This window comes from Leiobunum rupestre, chromosome 10 (genome assembly GCF_980474605.1).
Source record: "Leiobunum rupestre chromosome 10, qqLeiRupe1.1.hap1, whole genome shotgun sequence".
Classification (NCBI taxonomy): Eukaryota; Metazoa; Arthropoda; class Arachnida; order Opiliones; family Sclerosomatidae; genus Leiobunum; species Leiobunum rupestre.
Genome location: NC_143393.1, coordinates 25446956 through 25467331, shown reverse-complemented (window position 1 = coordinate 25467331; position 20376 = coordinate 25446956). Strand labels below are relative to the sequence as shown.

At 32.4% G+C, this 20376-nt stretch overlaps 2 protein-coding genes across 4 annotated transcripts in view; one reads left to right on the top strand and one right to left on the bottom strand.

The window, feature by feature from the left end:
• Nucleotides 1-20376, top strand: part of LOC149925189 (uncharacterized) — a 284774-nt gene that overhangs the window by 92959 nt on the left and 171439 nt on the right. The gene's annotated exons all lie outside the window — the stretch shown is intronic.
• On the bottom strand, nt 8433-20274 carry LOC149925195 (uncharacterized). Its single transcript, XM_090160212.1, has 3 exons — nt 20118-20274; nt 11683-11992; nt 8433-10185 (listed from the first exon to the last, which is right to left on the bottom strand). Exons 2-3 carry the CDS (start codon nt 11980-11982, stop codon nt 9220-9222), a joined length of 1266 nt encoding a protein of 421 aa, XP_090016338.1. The 5' UTR covers nt 11983-11992; nt 20118-20274; the 3' UTR covers nt 8433-9219.

The following is a 20376-nucleotide window of genomic DNA, read 5'->3' as shown; positions in this document are numbered from 1 at the left end:
CAGAAAAGCAAGCTCTTTTGAAATTTGATTCTGTAGTTCTTACAGCGAGAAAGTATTCCAGTTTGCTTTTAAATTACAGTTTGGTATCGGTTTCAACATTAGATGTTTGTTCCAGGCTAAAAATAAAATTTAAAGTTTCACAGTATTGGAGTAGATCAGTAAAAGTGGTATTTAATTTATCTTCTTGAAAAAGCTGTGGAAAAACCGGTGGATATTTGGAACTCAAACATTTAGGCACAAATCCATCCTGATAGTACACTGAAAATTTCATTTCGTTGGAAAAATCACTCGCACTAATTGTCAAACTCATCATCATTAATTTCAGGCATTTCTTTCTGTTTTCGTACATCGAACTTTTTATTTTTGAAGGTTTCTGTAAAAGGAGAGTGACCGAAAAAATAAGTTGGTCTCATTCGATAGAACTCTTTGACGCGCACGCAGTGCCATTAATTTCCGCCCCCTCCGACCAACCTCCTTAAAGGGAGAGTGATCGAAGGGTACGATATCATACGCCATGAAAATTGTAATACGCCCTAAAAATTGCGATGTAATCATCACACTGACGCGTCTTCAACTGATTTCCTATTCATGGGTATTTTGTTTATGATTTTGCGAATTTACATGACTTTTGGTGCCTAAACTACCCAAATGTTTGATATAAATTTCCTAAAATAAACACATTTGATCCCAGTTTAAGAATTTCTTTAAATCATATTTCCACTAATTTCAATAATTTAAAAGAATTATGTTCGTCGTGTTTTGCTTACCTATTTCACCTTTGATACTTTCCGTCTCTCAAACGATAGGAAATCACGTGGCCTGAACAGCTTTTGTATTGGTTTGCCCACCCGGGTATCCTGAGGGTGGGCGGCGGCCACTCTTAAACATAGGATGGGAAATTATATATCAAACGATAGGAAATTACATGGCCTCAACAGCTTTTTTATTGCTTTGCCCACCCGGGTCTTCTGAGAGTGGGTGGAACGCAAGTTTTAATCCTTGAACTTAGGATGGTATTTTATATATCTAACGATAGGAAATCACATGGCCTCAACAGCTTTTTTATTGCTTTGCCCACCCGGGTCTTCTGAGAGTGGGTGGAACCCAAGTTTTAATCCTTGAACTTAGGATGGTATTTTATATATCAAACGATAGGAAATTACATGGCCTCAACAGCTTTTTTATTGCTTTGCCCACCCGGGTCTTCTGAGAGTGGGTGGAACCCAAGTTTTAATCCTTGAACTTAGGATGGTATTTTATATATCTAACGATAGGAAATCACATGGCCTCAACAGCTTTTGTATTGGTTTGCCCACCCGGGTCTTCTGATGGTGGGCGGCATCCACTCTTTAACTTAGGGTGGCAATTTATATATCAAACGATAAGAAATCACGTAGCCTCAACAGCTTTTGTATTAGTTTGCCTACCTGTGTCTACTAAGGGTGTATGGGTTTGCCCACCCGAATACTTCGATGTGGAACTTATATTACGGCCTGGGCCGACTTGTTAGTTTCACATTGAATATATATATTACGATTTCTTTTAAATTTAAGGAGCGAAACTATAAAGTATATTTGGTCTTAACCAGCTTGTTAAAATGGGAAAACAAAATCACGTGACTATCTATTCACAGCCAACTTCAATTCCGTAACTCGTGTTCATAGTTGGCCGTGCGAAGTTAAAGATAAAAAAATATTCCTTCCAGATACTGCAAACAGCTAATTAACTTAAACTTTTCTATTACAAAATGTTTTAAATAATAATAATAAATAGATAATTTAGACTAATCGATCAAAATTTATACCACCATTAGCAAAATAAAATGAATATTAGTTCGTATTTCTTAGGATAGATGGCGCTGCAGATCTTTACAAAGTGACGTGACTACCATCTTTTCAGCCCCCTGCACTTTATAGTTTCGCCTATTTGATAAAACATTGTTGAACCAGTAAGGATTTTTTTATGCATTGTGCACACTAAACAGAGCCGTTTAAACTAGGTTAATATAAGTTATGGATTATATAAAACGCGAATAAGTAGATTAATATTAATATAAGTTAAGATTAGAACTCGTCGTTCATAGTCTGTCAAATTAGTAAATTCGACAACGGTTTTACTCGAAAGGGTTTTACAATCACCGTGTCTGTTTGTTTGTGTGTTGTTCGCAGTACCGGGTGAAAGTGTAATAAAACCCGCGTTCACTGTTTCTAGTATTATGGAAAAGGGTTTTTTGTTTTTAAAACGCCTGAATTCAAACTCGTGTTGCGACGTGTGTGGGTGTTGTGTTTGTACGGGATTTCTACTCCCCAACTTCCATTTATTGACTTTGGGACGGACCGAGCGCTGAGAGTTAAGTTAAACCATAAAACTACCGACGCTTATTATTATTTACTGAAAATTAGGTTTTCAGCTTAAGCGGAATCGAATATTAATGGTCAATAGATATTTACATTTTGGTTCGAATTTAAATATAACAAGATTTCGTGTTCGAATTTAATTATTGCGGGATAGTCTAATTTGCTGAATTTCTGGACGTCTGGCCCGCTGAATTTTGAAGGATTCCTCCTACATAGAACCTATACTATCTTATAAACCATCTGGACAAAATTGACTTATTTGCTGAAGTGCTGAATTTCTGGACCGGAAAATTTTACTTTATTTTCAAACCATCTGGACAAAATTGATTAATTTGCTGAAATTCAGCACTTCAGCAAATTAGTCAATTTGGTCCAGACAGTTTCAAACTTAAAGAAAGTCTCCGAAAATAATGTAAAATGTTTCGGTCCAGAAATTCAGCACTTCAGCCAATTAGTCAATTTTGTCCAGACGGTTTGAAAATTAAAGAAAATAAAGTAAAATTTTACGGTCCAGAAATTCAGCACTTCAGCAAATTAGTCAATTTTGTCCAGACGGTTTGAAAATTAAAGAAAATAAAGTAAAATTTTACGGTCCAGAAATTCAGCACTTCAGCCAATTAGTCAATTTTGTCCAGACGGTTTGAAAATTAAAGAAAATAAAGTAAAATTTTACGGTCCAGAAATTCAGCACTTCAGCCAATTAGTCAATTTTGTCCAGACGGTTTGAAAATTAAAGAAAATAAAGTAAAATTTTACGGTCCAGAAATTCAGCACTTCAGCAAATTAGTCAATTTTGTCCAGACGGTTTGAAAATTAAAGAAAATAAAGTAAAATTTTACGGTCCAGAAATTCAGCACTTCAGCAAATTAGTCAATTTTGTCCAGACGGTTTGAAAATTAAAGAAAATAAAGTAAAATTTTACGGTCCAGAAATTCAGCACTTCAGCAAATAAGTCAATTTTGTCCAGATGGTTTATAAGATAGTATAGCTTCTATGTAGGAGGAATCCTTCAAAAATTCAGCGGTCCAGACGTCCAGAAATTCAGCAAATTAGACAATCCCAATTATTGCGTAGAAGAAATTCATATGTTTCGGCCTGTCTATTGAATAACAACCACTCCAGCGATAAATATTTAGAAAACATCTTTGCAGTCCATTTCCCTTTACGCTTTTTTTAAACGTATAATTCTATAATATTTTTTAATATTTATAAATAAAATTTAAATTAATTAATTATTTGAATCGAGCCCGGGACATATTTAATGGTGAAACGATAATGACTATAGCTGATGTCATTAATAGACTTGAGCATAAGTCCTACAGTGGATTTAATAAAACTTAGATCAAGTTTTTTAAAGAATCGACCTAAATGTTAATTACTTAGAATTGAAATTACAAATGCAAATTTCCGTTATATTTAAAACATTTCAAAAAATGATTAAAATGACCATCTCCGGCTTTAATACAGGTTTGAGCTCGTCGTACAAACGATTCTCGAACTCTTTCAAATATTCCAACTGTGTTGCGGATAGTTTAACAGCCAACAATGCTGCGTTGTCGCCAGTCGTGTACGTCCCGAACTTCAGTCTTGTAAACTAAGTCTTTAAGAAAGCCCCAGAGGAAAACGTCGTATGGGGTTTAATCGGGAGACCATGCTGGTCCCCCACGACCAATCCACCTTAAAGAAAAAGTCGCGACAACATGAGCTCTTACGTCGCGAATAAAATGGGCTGGAGTTCTATCGTTTGGAAACTACATGCGCCTTCTAGATTCTAAGAGCACGTCATCGATAAGTTCGAGTAAATTATCTTGCAGAAATTGTAAGTATGCCTAGCCATTTAACCTAGGCGGAAGTATAAAAGGACCAACTAAATGGTCACCAATAATAACACATGAAACATTTACGAAAAACGGTTTCTAACACTAGTTCCGTGGGGGTTATCTTGACTCCACTGGTTAGTGTTGTGCAGGTTTAGTATACCTTCAGGGGGAAAATTGGCTTTATCAGCTGTTAATAGAATATTCGAAAACTGATGGTCACGTTCTATTTTGTCAAAAAACCACTGAGAAAAGTCCACTATCCTAGGATATTCTGCGTCGATCAAAGCTTGAACCTTTTGAAGGTGATACGGGTGAAATTGGTGACCATGCAGAATTTACCAAACCATATCGTTATTTACATCCCATTCTAACCCAACTCGCCGGGTACTTGTTCCAAGATCGTTTTCGATAATGTTAACACCCTTAAGAAATTATTTTTTTAAATCCACTTTGGTAAAGTATGTGACGCTTAAGTGTTACGGAAAGTATTTAATTTTAAAAATAAATTTAAGTATTACTATTTCTAGGATAGGGTCACACAAACACTCATAAATATCAACATACTTAAACCGTCATTTTACTGTAGTTCTAGCCTTCATTCTGTTCAAATTTAACGCAGCATTTAGTATTATTCCCATCGGCCTGCTGAAATGTAAAATGCCTAACCTATAACACCTGTATTTTCCAAAGAAAAAGATTTTGGCTCGTCGCGTAAGTAACGTAATCTACCCAAAAATATTTTCTGATGAAGGAATGCAACTAGCAAAGAATTTGGTCGCCTGAATAAAGGCCATGAAACATGGAATAACTTGCCCATTTTTCCTAAAAAATTAAAGTGCAATTTAATAATATTCAGTTGCAATTATTATTATACCAGAAGAGTATAATGTAACATTATCATTTATGGTTATTTATTATTCTGTACTATATTTGAGTATTTTAAAATATGAAAGAATATTGTATTAAAAAAAGGAAGGATGATAAAATTAGCGATTAAGTGATTAGTCCCTTATGAAACGGTATAATAAAGCTAAACCCTAAACAAATTTGAAGAAAATTAAAAACTTACTAATAGCTCGTACCGATAGGTCTTCGAGCAAACAAAAAGACGCGAAACTCGGACCAAATAGATCTTCCAGTGAAAAACTAAATTAAATAAAATAAAATAGCCAGAAATTCCAACGGTAGACCGGTTTCGTCCTATTTGGGACTCGTCAGTACCAAAACAAGATGTCACGGACATTTGAGTACACACAATCCCACTGATGTATTAACTTAATAAACCCAAGAGGAATGTTATCGGAAAAGAATTATTCGAGTTACCTGGTTTTGGAAATAAGGTGGCGGAACGCGAACACGTTCATTTAAATTAATTTGTATAAAAACCAAGCGTTTCGAGTTAACTGGTTTTGGAAATAAGGTGGCGAAACGCGAACACGTTCATTTAAATTAATTTTTATAAAAACCAAGTTTTCCGAGTTACCTGGTTTTGGAAATAAGGACGTGAAACGCGAACACGTTCATTTAAATTAATTTGTATAAAAACCAAGCGTTTCGAGTTAACTGGTTTTGGAAATAAGGTGGCGAAACGCGAACACGTTCATTTAAATTAATTTTTATAAAAACCAAGGTTTTCGAGTTACCTGGTTTTGGAAATAAGGTGGCGAAACGCGAACACGTTCATTTAAATTAATTTTTATCAAAACCAAGTTTTCCGAGTTACCTGGTTTTGGAAATAAGGTCCAAGTTTTTCGAGTTACCTGGTTTTGGAAATAAGGTCCAAGTTTTTCGAGTTACCTGGTTTTGGAAATAAGGTCCAAGTTTTTCGAGTTACCTGGTTTTGGAAATAAGGTGGCAAAACGCGAACACGTTCATTTAAATTAATTTTTATAAGAACCAAGTTTTTCGAGTTACCTGGTTTTGGAAATAAGGTAGCGAAACGCGAACGAGTCAAATATGACAATCGACCAAAAACACTAAAGGGGGCAAATGCCCCACTTCTCGGGCTCCGACCCCAAAAATTACGAAAATCCCGTCGAGGCTATAATAGTGCCTACCGATTGAGATATCAATCGCCTTTGTACCACTAACGTACCGCGAGCAATCGTGTGTACGGCAGCTGGTCAAAAAAAATATTTAGTGGCACACTTATGCTTAACTTCTGGGCATAACAAATATTTAGGGTCACACTTATTTTTTACGCGCCTGTTCATACGTTATTGTTATTGCAGGCAATGGAATGCGAATATAGCTTCAGCGCGTAAAGAATTCAGGTATGACGCGAAATGGCTAATTAACTCACTTAAAATTAACTTTTTCCAACGCGGCTGCAACCTAAGCTGGAATAGGCCTAGAAGTAACAAAACTGGTGATTTTTGATCAAATCTTACTTACCTACTTCCTGTCGTACGACGTGCGTAAAACGTTGGGGCTCACACTTATTGTTACTTCTGGGAACACGTTGAAAGCTCGGCGCGAACGGCCTTGAAAAATGCGAGAGGGAAACTGGCGTTTAGAACTCTATAGACACGCGGATTTACCATGTCGGAAGTAGCGGGGGTCCGCATACGCTGTCGAAAAAACCTCACTTAGAATTAAAATTAAGCAACGTAATTGCAAATCTAGGGTTAAGGGAAACCACAGCTATTCAAAAATATAACTCTCATGAAAATCGGACTTAAATTAAAGAACGTTATGTAGACTTTTAGGCGAAAATATAAAACCGCGAAAATTGGGGTCCCGTAAATTAACCAGGAAACTATACTTAAATTTAAGATTTACTGATATAACTGAAGTTGTATATCCGCTGAATCCTAACCTTACCAAAAATATTTTTTTTAACGTTATCGGACTTAATTTTAAATAAAATATCAACCACACAAAGCGAAACCACAAAAAATAGTAAATTGGGCATTTGCCCAACTTCTCGGGCTCCGATCCCAAAATTACGAAAATCCCGTCGAGGCTATAATAGTGCCTATCGATTGAGATATCAATCGCCTTTGTACCACTAACGTACAGCGAGCAATCGTGTGTACGGCAGCGGCGGCGGCGGCGGCGGCGGCTACACAGTACGTGATCTTAATACACAAATCCCTAAGGATTGTGTGTAAAAAGGAAGGTTAATGATATTTCGTATCCCGCCATTCAAATTTATATTAATGATTAATGAACTATGTAAAATAATATGGGTTAGATAAGATGCTTCGTTACGTACGCTAATGGAAGAAACCTTTAGCTATTCGGGAGATTAGACAGATTCCATAACGCATGAAAATATGATTTACGCTACGTATAATAATATCTACAACGTTGGTCGAAGTTCGCTTCGTTTTCATGCGTTGCTGAAAAAGTATATTTTTCACTACGTCACGTGTTTGCCCTTTTGGAAAATGAAGGAAAAAGTAGCATTATTTGCAAATTTCAAGAATTGGTTATTTGTTTAATTAGATATATTTTAATTTCATTCGTTAGTAAAGTTCTTACAAAAGAATTAATTATATTATATATAAAACTAGTAATTGCAATAACTAGTAACAGGGCCCCCACTCAAAACTTCAATTTATTTATAGGAAAAATAGGATTATTTTTCTAAAAATATAGGACTTTATAGGACTATTTTTACAAAATTATAGGATTTCATAGGACTATATATGCTATTTAATTTACTAACTTTATGCATTTAAAAACAAAATCTATATTTAGAGGAATAAATCTTTGATTTTCACTTAAAAAATAGAAACTATTTAACCATTTTATCACAAAAATATACTAGTAGCTAACCATGTTAATAATAATGAATAGACTAGAATGACTTTGTATAGGAATTTATCCTATAGCTAAATCTAGCAATTTAACTGAGTGGCTGGATTTGAAATGAGCAAAATATCAAAATTATAGGATTTTATAGGACTTTTGGGGGATTTTGCTAAAAATATAGGATGTTATAGGACATTTTTGAAAATATAGGATTTTATAGGAATTATAGGACCTCTGGGGTCCCTGCTAGTAAAGATTTCATTAATTGGAAATTTAGAAATTCCAATAATTTGCTGATTAAAGATTTCCATATCATGTCCATATTTAGCAAGTAAGCAATTTCCTTAATAAGTAAATTATCAATTTTATAATATTATAACTCAAAAAATACCAAAATACTTATTTTAGCAAATTTTTTAATTAATTACCAATTTCTTGATCAGGAAATTAGTCATTTCCATTTTTAGTAGAGTATCAATTTCTTTATTTAGCTAATTAGAAATATCCTTAGTTGTTACATTTTCAATTTTACTATATAGGTATAATCAGTAATTTCCTTCCGACTGACAAAAAATAATATTTGCACACCATTGAAAACCAGTTAAAGTGGTCGGAAATCTAACTAAATTAAACTTACAGTAGTCACATATGTGATTATATTTGATTAACATCCTCGAAAACTTCAAAACCCAATTAGGTGAATCCAACCTCTAATGATGTTATCTAACAATTTTGACGTTTCGTCTTTTTTATGACAAAAACTGTTTATACATTAATAATAATTAATAAATATTCAGTTATTTCTTGCGTGTTGCTCCACTGATTTTCGCCGTTTTTTACAAGGTTTTATTCATTTTATCAGTGACCTATGGTTATTTATATAAAATTACGTTTGTGATATATTATGCAGTTTGGTATGACACATACTGGTTTAAATTAATTTAAGCTAATTGTCGCTTCTGTAACTAATATTTCGCAATTCACAAAACTGTTTGCAGGAAAAAGTACCAAAATTCACTGTACACTTTTCCTTTTTGAAAATATAATAATAATAAAAATATAAGAAGTTTTTTTTGTTAATTGGGAAATTAAAACGTCGATATATCGCTACCTAGCGGCCAACCTTTAAATCTGCTCGCGGGGGCGCCTTCTACTAGTTCTGTAAAATTAAAAACCCTTACCTGGTACCACTAGCAGAGGCTAAAATGACCATCAGTTATTAATTGGTTCCGCGAATCACATATTATACTCGGGTTATACTATTCCCAACTCAATGACTAAAATTAATCGAAGAGATACTTTCCAATCTCTTCGGTGGAAGCGAGTCTATAAGAATTTCCATTCACAGATTTCTCGAAAACTAGCTCATGATCATCAAGAAATGATTCTACGGTCGGATAATCTTCCACTGCCGTACATACGTCACAACAGGCGTCGTAGAAATCCCACAAGATCCAATAGGTAGCATCCAATCCATTAATTAGCCACCAAAAAGCATCGACTGAGGATTTCTCTTGTTCGGTTATGTAACCATTTCTTCCGACGCAGTAGTCGGTAGGAGAGACCACTCTAAATTGATTCAGATAGTTCTGCAATTTGTCTTCGGAAACAGTTTTGTATCGGACGTCATCATCATTCCTTACACAAAATACCCTCTGGTGCTTATCTAGAAATTTGTTGAAGGAACCGTCGTATTGTTGAAGAACGCAGTTGCGTACGTCGATGCATTCCGTGTACCATTCCTGAAAGCTTCTGATTGGTGTACACTCTTCCGTTAATTCTTTCATTTTGCTGGTAAAGAACAACACTGCTTCCCGTTCTTCGATTGACAACGTATCCTCATCGGACGATTCCGACTGTCCATCTTCATCGGACGATTCCGACTGTCCATCTTCATCGGACGATTCCGACTGTCCATCTTCATTGGATGATTCCGGCTGCCCCGATCGTAATCGGGCGATATATTTCAATACTTCATCCGGAGATTCAACGTATACACTTTTTCCAGAATTAGAATGGGGAAATATTTGCTTGTGGTCTTCGAGGAATGTTTCAACGCATTCCAAAGGGGTACGACTAGCGTACTTCGTTTCCACAAAATTTCTAATGTCTTTGGGATAATCGTTCAGGAGATTGGTAAAATATCCTTTGGGAATGGCATCTAATTTGTTTCTACCCTGACACACGGGCGGCAGTTGTCTCAATTTATTTGAAAAGTGAAGAATTGCAGATTTTTCACTCTCGGTTTCCTGAAATTGACAAAATAACAGTGTCATAGATATGCCACAAAACCATTACGAATTAAAGTCTATTTCACTTTTTAGTAAAGCAAAGTACACTACAAACAAATAGTGTTTTTAGTCTATTACAGTATCGGCGAAAATTTGAAAGTTATGTCGAAAAGTCAGGGAATTTTAAGAACTAGTAAAAAGTAAAAAAAAAGTCTGGGAATTTTAAGAACTGTTAAAAAAAGTCATAAAAGTCAGGGAATTAAGTTTTCTTCAGGGTTCTGGTAGTTTGTATTAATATTTTTTATAAAAATCTCCATTCTATAAGTAAACTACTAACCAAGCAGAAGATAATTATTCTTGTAATCTGGTACAAGTAGTTCTGTTTCCCAGTTTTATCGTTGCTTCTTCTTAATTAATTAATCATAGAATTTGGTCATTGTTACTAATATAAGTGGGGAAAATGATGCTAGGTGGTCAGAAAAAAAGGCAAGGAATTTAAAAGTGGACAATCGGTGGCAGCTCTGAACAAACGACGTTATGTCGTAGGGGAATTGATTCTATATAGATACGGTGGAAAATGTTCACCCACTGATTTCGAAATCGACTTATTCGAAAATGATTGACTCGCTGACTAAACTAACCAAGGCTTATGGTAGCAAATTCGCGAACTAAACGAGTCTAGGTGGCGCCATGCTCTTTCAAGGTATTCACTATGATCTAGCATCTTCTATTGAGAATGAGACACGGCTCGAAAACTCGCTCGATTTTATTTTATTTTAAATAGAACAATTTTAAACCACGAAGTATCCGTCATTGTATAATTTTTTTTCCCGATTTATCTCATTACCGTGGTAATTATGGTTTTAAACATTTATGACTCTATTGTCAAATTATATAAAAATTTGACAAATCTGGGCCCCCTATTACGCGTAGATCCTTACGCTAGCGGCTTCCAAACTCCCATAACGTCTGCTAATAAATCGAGTTTTCGACGGACACCTAAAGAGGGCGTAGCGACCATTGAGTTGGGAATATTAATCTAGAGGCCCAATCAAAACGTCGGATTTCAGTATTTCGCGAAACAAGTTTTTAATAAATAAGAATACTGCCGTCTGCTGCCAAATGACGAGAAAACTTTATCATTTTACCCGTGGCGCCGTCTATCTCTCAATGGTTCGTTCAGATAAACGCGTTTTCCGGCAAAAAGATTTATTTTTCAAAAATAATATATGGCGCTACGGGTCATATGATAACGTTTTCTCGTTATTTTAGAGGAGACGGCACATTCGTAATTTTCAAAAACTTGTTTCGCGGGGAGCAGATTTGATTGGATCTCTAGTTTAATATTCCCAACTCAATGTTAGCGACAGCTTTCGGTCGCAAATGGGAATTTATTGCAAACCCTCAAATAAAGCAAAATGGGGCTTATAAAGTGCGGGAATTAAATATCATCTGCTATGTTTTTATCTCCCTAAATACAAACAAGAAGTGCTTTGAGTATAAGAATGACTTTACCTGAGTTTTCCGAATAAAGTATTTCACGTAACAATCGCATATCAGCCTTGAAAGAACGTCCACTGTTGAATCTGGACCATCGTCGTTAACAAGAAACACATCAGGATGTGTGGCTAGAAAATTTGCAAGTGGGCCAGGCGAATATCGTTTTCTTAAGTATTCTTTAATTTCAATCGTAGCTTCATTCAGGATCTGGGATATCGAACTTTTCGGCATCGGACAATTGTCGTTCTCTCTTTTGTTGATCCTTATTTCATCAGAGAAAAAAGTAATAGCTTGACTTTCCAGGTGCACGTCCATCCTAGTTTCACTAGCAACAAAAATATAACATCGGTAATTTTATTACTTTTTACATTATACGTAAACGTTTCCAAAAGACAAAATATAGTGTGACACGTAAGTCGCCATCTACATTAATATTAATTTCATTAATATTTACCAAATTTTCAATTTCATTATAAATTCGGAATTATACTACCAAACGTATTGAAATATTATACCTATTTTGAATTTAAAATAATTATACCTAGTATAAATAACAAAACCTTGACTTCAATGAAATATTTGGCGATTGTAAATAGTCGAAAGTTAACTGATAACCCTTTCCATTACAAACAATATTTAAATCTATCTCCCGTTAACAATGTAGAGCTTTTTACTCTTTATTAGGTATGCACCGATATGGGTACAGTGGATAGATCGGCCGATATTAACAAAGTTATCGATCATAACAATAGAATATATGATAAAATCATTTGTAAAAGCCGGTTCAGTGCACTGTCATACCATTTTATTCTAATTTTTCACTAAAACATTTTTTCATTTTACTTGATACATATTTTTTATCACAAATCGAATATCGTTGTTTTCACCTTTGTTTCTTAGGAGGGGTTTTACAATCACCGAGTCTGTCTGTGTGTGTGTCGGTCTGTCTACTGAAACACGTTCGCATTATCGGGACCAGGTTAAAAACCACATTCGCAGTTTTTAAGTTGTGGAAAAGGAGTTTTCCAGATATATCCTTTCTTCCATTAGGTACAGTAGCAATTTGTTAGTTTGTATTGTGTGATGACGTATGGTATGTTGGGGAGTTTGTATGTATTACGGTTAATGAGTGTAGTTTATGTGTTATGGCATTTGTATTTCTACTCTGTGTTTGCTACTAGTTATTCCCTTTTGGAACGGATACAGCGCTAAGGGTTACGGTGAACGTCTTAACATCCAAATGACAGGGCTTCACCAAATGTTCATGGTACATGTCTCACTATCAATTTGCGAACGCGTCGGGTGGGTTTCGAAACCGGGCTCTCCTGCTAGGCAGGCGAGTGTTCTACCACAGAACCACCGACACAGATAAACCATCATAAATAAAGCTTAAGTGGACGCGTATATTAATAGTTAAAATTGTCTTATATTGTGTTTATTATTTAAATATAACGGGATTTGGTGTTTGATTTAAAATATTTCGTACTAAATCTAAACCTTCTTGACCGAACGAGCCGAGAGTTACAACGGCCACCGCTTTAAAAGTGTACCGATTCTCGAGTCCAGCGTACTTAGACCTTTTCTTCACTTCAGCCGGGGGGCTCGAGAATAGATGGAACGCCCGCGGAAACAAGCACTCGCTTAATCGAATGGGAATCAATTTTCAGCTCGGCGTTTATTATCGTCTTTCCGGCATATTTTCCGTCGAGTGTGAAACCAGCAGTTTCGTTCACGGAACCATGAGGGAAAGACGACCAGCGCTCTTTTTACAACTGAGCCCGTGAGTGCTAAATATAAATTTAATTAATTTTTTTATAATATAAATTTAATTTTCTTATTAAATAAATATAAATTTAATTTTCTTATTAAATAAATATAAATTTAATTTTTTTCTTAAATAAATATAAATATAATTTTCTTATTAAATAAATATAAATTTAATTTTCTTATTAAATAAATATAAACTTAATTTTCTTATTAAATAAATATAAATTTAATTTTCTTATTAAATAAATATAAATTTAATTTTCTTATTAAATAAATATAAATTTAATTTTCTTATTAAATAAATATAAATTTAATTTTCTAATTAAATAAATATAAATTTAATTTTCTTATTAAATAAATATAAATTTAATTTTCTTATTAAATAAATATAAATTTAATTTTCTTATTAAATAAATATAAATTTAATTTTCTTATTAAATAAATATAAATTTAATTTGCTTATTAAATAAATATAAATTTAATTTGCTTATTAAATAAATATAAATTTAATTTTCTTATTAAATAAATATAAATTTAATTTTCTTATTAAGTAAATATAAATATTTCGTACTAAATCTAAACCTTCTTGACCGAACGAGCCGAGAGTTACAACGGCCACCGCTTTAAAAGTGTACCGATTCTCGAGTCCAGCGTACTTAGACCTTTTCTTCACTTCAGCCGGGGGGCTCGAGAATAGATGGAACGCCCGCGGAAACAAGCACTCGCTTAATCGAATGGGAATCAATTTTCAGCTCGGCGTTTATTATCGTCTTTCCGGCATATTTTCCGTCGAGTGTGAAACCAGCAGTTTCGTTCACGGAACCAGACCAGCGCTCTTTTTACAACTGAGCCCGTGAGTGCTAAATATAAATTTAATTAATTTTCTTATAATATAAATTTAATTTTCTTATTAAATAAATATAAATTTAATTTTCTTATTAAATAAATATAAATTTCATTTTCTTATTAAATAAATATAAATTTAATTTTTTTCTTAAATAAATATAAATATAATTTTCTTATTAAATAAATATAAATTTAATTTTCTTATTAAATAAATATAAACTTAATTTTCTTATTAAATAAATATAAATTTAATTTTCTTATTAAATAAATATAAATTTAATTTTCTTATTAAATAAATATAAATTTAATTTTCTTATTAAATAAATATAAATTTAATTTTCTTATTAAATAAATATAAATTTAATTTTCTTATTAAATAAATATAAATTTAATTTTCTTATTAAATAAATATAAATTTAATTTTCTTATTAAATAAATATAAATTTAATTTGCTTATTAAATAAATATAAATTTAATTTGCTTATTAAATAAATATAAATTTAATTTTCTTATTAAATAAATATAAATTTAATTTTCTTATTAAGTAAATATAAATATAAATTTAAATAATTTGATTATTAAATAAATAAATTTATTTAAATTTCTCATTATATAAATATAAATTTATTTAATTTTCTTAATATATAAATATAAATTTAATTAATTTTCTTAATATATAAATATAAATTTAATTAATTTTCTTATTACATAAATATAAATTTAAATTTTTCTTATTATATAAATATAAATTTAATTAATTTTCTTATTATATAAATATAAATTTAATTAATTTTCTTATTATATAAATATAAATTTTAATTTTCTTATTACATAAATATAAATTTTAATTTTCTTTTAATCAAATTAATTTTCTTATAAATTTAATTAATTTTATTATTAATTAAATATATATTTAAATAATATTCTTTAACTAATATAAATTTAATAAATTTTTTTACTTAACATAAATTTAATAAACTTTCTTTACTTAATATAAATTTAATAAATTTTATTTACTTAATATAAATTTAATAAATTTTCTTTACTTAATACAAAATTTATTTAATTTTCTTTACTAAATACAAAATTTATTTAATTTTCTTTACTAAATATAAAATTTATTTAATTTTCTTTACTAAATACAAAATTTATTTAATTTTCTTTACTAAATATAAAATTTATTTAATTTTCTTTACTAAATACAAAATTTATTTAATTTTATTTAATCCATGCCGAAACACGGGGCATCGAAAAACGTTTTCTGCTTATCCCGCCTGCAGCTTACATATAGACAGGCAGGAACCATTAATCAGGGAGCAGAAGAGCTGTAGTTGATTTAAAATGTGACAGAATCAAAAATAAAGATAATACATAATTTTTTTTCAAAACAAGGAAATATATGGGTTTATTTATAAAAAAAATATAAATTTCAATAAATTATAAATTTAAATAAATTATCTTTACTTAATTAAAATTAATTTAATTTTCTTTAAATATAAATTTAATTAATTTTATTTACTAAATATAAATTTAATTAATTTTATTTACTAAATATAAATTTAATTAATTTTCTTTACTAAACATAAATTTAATTAATTTTCTTTACTAAATATAAATTTAATTAATTTTCTTTACTAAATATAAATTTAATTAATTTTCTTTACTAAATATAAATTTAATTAATTTTCTTTACTAAATATAAATTTAATTAATTTTCTTAACTAAATATATATTTTTTATTTATATTCTATATTAAATATAAATTAAATTAAAGTAAATTAATTTTCTTTACTAAATATATATTTTTTATTAATTTTCTTTACTAAATATATATTTTTGATTGAAGGATAACATTACGGCAATAAAGAACGCGCGCATAACGAGCTCCAGAAGCATGGTAAATTTTCGGTTTTATTTTCTTTTTCGTCGCGATTTTTTATTAATTTTCGTTGGCCGAAGCACCTAGTTCTCATTAGTAACATATTTTGTCGTACTAGATTTAGTATTTTCGGTTTTTCGCTTTAAAATCTGTTTCCACGCCACGTGTTTTTAACTCAGGCCTTGGCCTCCCAATTTCGCATTTATTTTTCTCATGTGCTATGCATACGAACACGCGAAGGTAATATAGTTTCTTGCTTTCGAACTCAACAACCATGTTTTTCTTTCTTAACGAAATTCTGCAGTGCCATGGGACCCGCGACGTTTGTGGTCTTAACTAAACTTTTTAATTTCTGTGCTTGCCCCCACTATTATGTCTTCGCAAACTGATAAAGTTCCTTGCTCTCAATGTGGAGTGTCGTTTATTAGTTTAAACAAACACTATGCATTTTCAAGAACATGTGTCAAGCCATCTTCGGCGCAAGAGGACCCTGCCCCGGCTGGCAGTTGTGATGATTTTATTACCCTTCTCGCTCATCTTAAATCATCCCGGTGTATTATTCGTCGTATTCCGAAAGGGGCGCGAACAACAGTGGCTTGGGCTCTCTCTAATACCGTAGGAAGGGTTGTTCGCGAGAATTCTTCGAACTTGCCTTGCCGGCTTACCTGTCATCTTGTCACAGTGTGATAGATTTGGTTAATGACATTCTCCCAAGCCACATTAAGACTTTGCCCAATGGGTTGGCTCTCGATGCCCTCGCTGAGTGGGAACTCACTTCAGCTTCAACCCCGCCTTCTCCGGATAAGCGGTGCCATCAACGCGATAAGGCCCGCTTGCTTTCAGCCTCCTCAAAGGAATCGGGTGCTTGGTTGAACACTCTTCCGTCGCCATCTTTGGGCACTCATTTAGATGATGATTCTTTTAGAATCGCGGTCGGCCTTCGGTTGGGAGCCGAAATCTGCGTGCCTCATGCGTGTATTTGCGGGAGTCATGTTGATTCCTTCGGCACCCACGGTTTAAGCTGTAAACGCAGTGCGGGTCGCTTGTCGCGTCATGGTGCCGTGAACGACATCCTGAAACGCGCCCTCGTATCGGCCGGAGTTCCCTCCGATCTCGAGCCGCGCGGCCTCTCTCGCGATGACGGTAAACGCCCGGACGGGATGACTAAGGTTCCATGGTCGGGTGGCAAATCGTTGGTGTGGGACTTCACCTGTACAGACCCGCTAGCGCCTTCTTATTTGGCCAATTCCTCTACAGCCCCTCTCTGGGCCGCCACCCAGGCTGAGAAGAGGAAAATAGCCAAATATTCGGGCCTCGAACACCGCTACCAATTCAAGGCCGTGGCTATCGAAACGCTGGGCTCCTTCGGTCGCGACGCCTTGGCTCTCATCCACGCCATAGGGCGTAAAATTCGAGATGCCACATCCGAACCACGCTCCGTGGAATACCTCGTCCAACGTATTGCGATAGCCGTGCAACGGGGTAACGCTGCTTCCATTTTGAGCACGTTTCCTCCGGGAGCTTCGTTGGCGATCTATATAGATAATCTATTTTAATGTCATTTTCTTTTTTTGCTAAATATTGTAAAACGGATAAATAAACTATTTGTCACATATATTTTTTATTAATTTTCTTTACTAAATATATATTTTTTATTAATTTTCTTTACTAATATATTTTTTATTAATTTTCTTTACTAATATATTTTTTATTAATTTTCTTTACTAAATATATATTTTTTATTAATTTTCTTTACTAATATATTTTTATTAATTTTCTTTACTAATATATTTTTTATTAATTTTCTTTACTAAATATATATTTTTTATTAATTTTCTTTACTAAATATATATTTTTTATTAATTTTCTTTACTAAATATATATGTTTTATCAATTTTTTATATTAAATATAAATTAAATTAAAATAAATTAATTTTCTTTACTTAATACATATTTTTGGATTTTTTAACAAATGTTAGGTACTTTTGTTTTTTGTGTGTGTTGTTTGTTTTTTGTTTTGTTATTTTTCAAGGTTTACAGTAATGCAAAAAGTTTTAACCGCAATTTATTATTTAAAAAGATATGATCAATGTAAATTTTTTACTTGCCAGCAATTTTTACAACGGAAAATACCAAGGTTCGTAAAAGAAAAGTGGGAAAATACGACATATTTCGAGAATTTTGTACGTGTTGGATGAGGTAGGACTAATGACGAAATATATTTCACGGCAAGATATAGCTAAATTTAATATAAGAAAAATTGAGTAAAAGATAACCAGAAGAACGCACAACAACACAACCCCAGTGAAATTTGTACTAGGTAAAGTAACCGAAAGCAAAAGTAAAACATAATTTATCTGTCTAAAGCAAAACTACAACCGATAAGCAAGCTCCAAACTATAAGTAAAACTGGACTCGTAAACGAAGTATTGGCACCTCACGGCGTTGCGCACTCACTTCGCTCGAGCGCTGGGGGCGCGCGGCGCCACCCCAGCCCCATTCTTGCTAATCAAGCTGTGCCATCTATAACGCGACCTAGAGGACAGTACCTGGTATAGTCTCTTGTGGTGCGAATTAAAGGGAGAGCGACTAAGAGATAAATCGATCCCACACGAATTAGTTTTCCCTCCTCCTGGGTAACCCCACCTACGGACATCGTATCCAGTGAAATCGTACCTAGTATCTAGCGAATTGAATTCACAGTAAAAAAACACATTTTCGGTTTGCACACGTTTTAAAAGTTTAGTATTATCTTGTCGTTAAATCTAATTCGTCACCAGTCGTACCTCATCCAACACGTACAAAAATCTTGAAATATGTCGTATTTCCCGAGGTGAAAATTGCTGACAAGTAACAATTTTATATTTATCATATCTTTCTAAATAATAAATGGCGGTTAAAACTTTTTGCATTATTGTAATCATTGGCAAATAATAAACCAAAAAAAATAAACAAACCAAAAATAAACAAAAGTACCTATTGTTAAAAATAGCCCATATTTTTTATTATTTTTTTAATATAAATTAAATTAAATTTCTTTACTAAATATATTTTTATTAATTTTCTTTACTAAATATATTTTTATTAATTTTCTATATTAAATTAATTCTTTAATAAATATAAAATAAATTTTCATTACTAAATATAAAATTAATTTTCTTTACTAAATATAAAATTAATTTTCTTTAATAAATATAAAATTAATTTTCTTTACTAAATATAAAATTAATTTTCTTTACTTAATATAAGTTTAATTACTAAACATAGAAGGTGAACCGATCGCCAACCCATAAAATTTTTAAATAACGTAATTTGGTGACGCAAAACTTTGGAAATATTTATCTATTTATAAAAAAGTAAATACATTTTAAACCTTATTCTTATTGTTCAATAAATATATTTATAGCACAGCGATAATCAGGTACTGCACTGAAATTGGAGTCCGAGGATTACGAATCCCTATCATTTAAACTGCAAAATGAATGTTTTTATTTTAAAAAATGCCCTTTATAAAACCAGCCAGCTAGCTTAACTTGGTAAGGCTATATCTTTGGATCTCAAAAGTAAAAAATCACCTTCACTATAGCAACGCACGGTGTTTAACTACAATAGCAAAGATAAGAGAGCCTATATAGCCAGTGCGTGTACAAGTCAGCTGTTAGGTATTTTATAGAACATTAAAGTAAAACTAAAACTAAAACTCTAAAACAAAATACGTACAATTGCTTGGTATTCGAATTTAATTTCGAAATACTATTTGGTATTTATTTAGAAATTTTTTTTCATTCGGAAATATTCCATCTAACTTTTCTGCGTTTTAAATATTGAATTTCGTATTTGACGTTGTTTGAAAACCAATATTTGATATTCGATTCTATCCTTCAAAATGTATAACTATTAAACGCGCAAAAATTTCCTAATTAAAACCACTTTTACAATAAAAATTAAAAGTATTTACCTTAAAATTACACGTCGCCGAACAGTCGAAGAGAAATCACGTCCCTCGAAATGTATGCACTTTTCAGGCTTATTTAGGCAAAGTTGTTTTTCGCATCGAATTCGAAACGATAAGGATGACGACCGAACTTCACTCGCAATCCGTTGTTGTAGTTTAATGTTGCCTTCGAGTCTGAAAAATAAACGGGTTTTTAGTTTTACTTTTACTTGTACCGTTGCCAAGTTTATATTGATCCCTTATCGTCCATGCTACGAGAGAG

Excerpts from the sequence above, each read along its gene's own strand:
- LOC149925195 (XM_090160212.1), bottom strand. The coding sequence starts at position 11,982 with ATGGACGTGCACCTGGAAAGTCAAGCTATTACTTTTTTCTCTGATGAA. Across the intron at positions 10,186-11,682 it reads ACTTTATTCGGAAAACTCAG|GAAACCGAGAGTGAAAAATC; the intron begins GTAAAGTCATTC and ends TGTCAATTTCAG.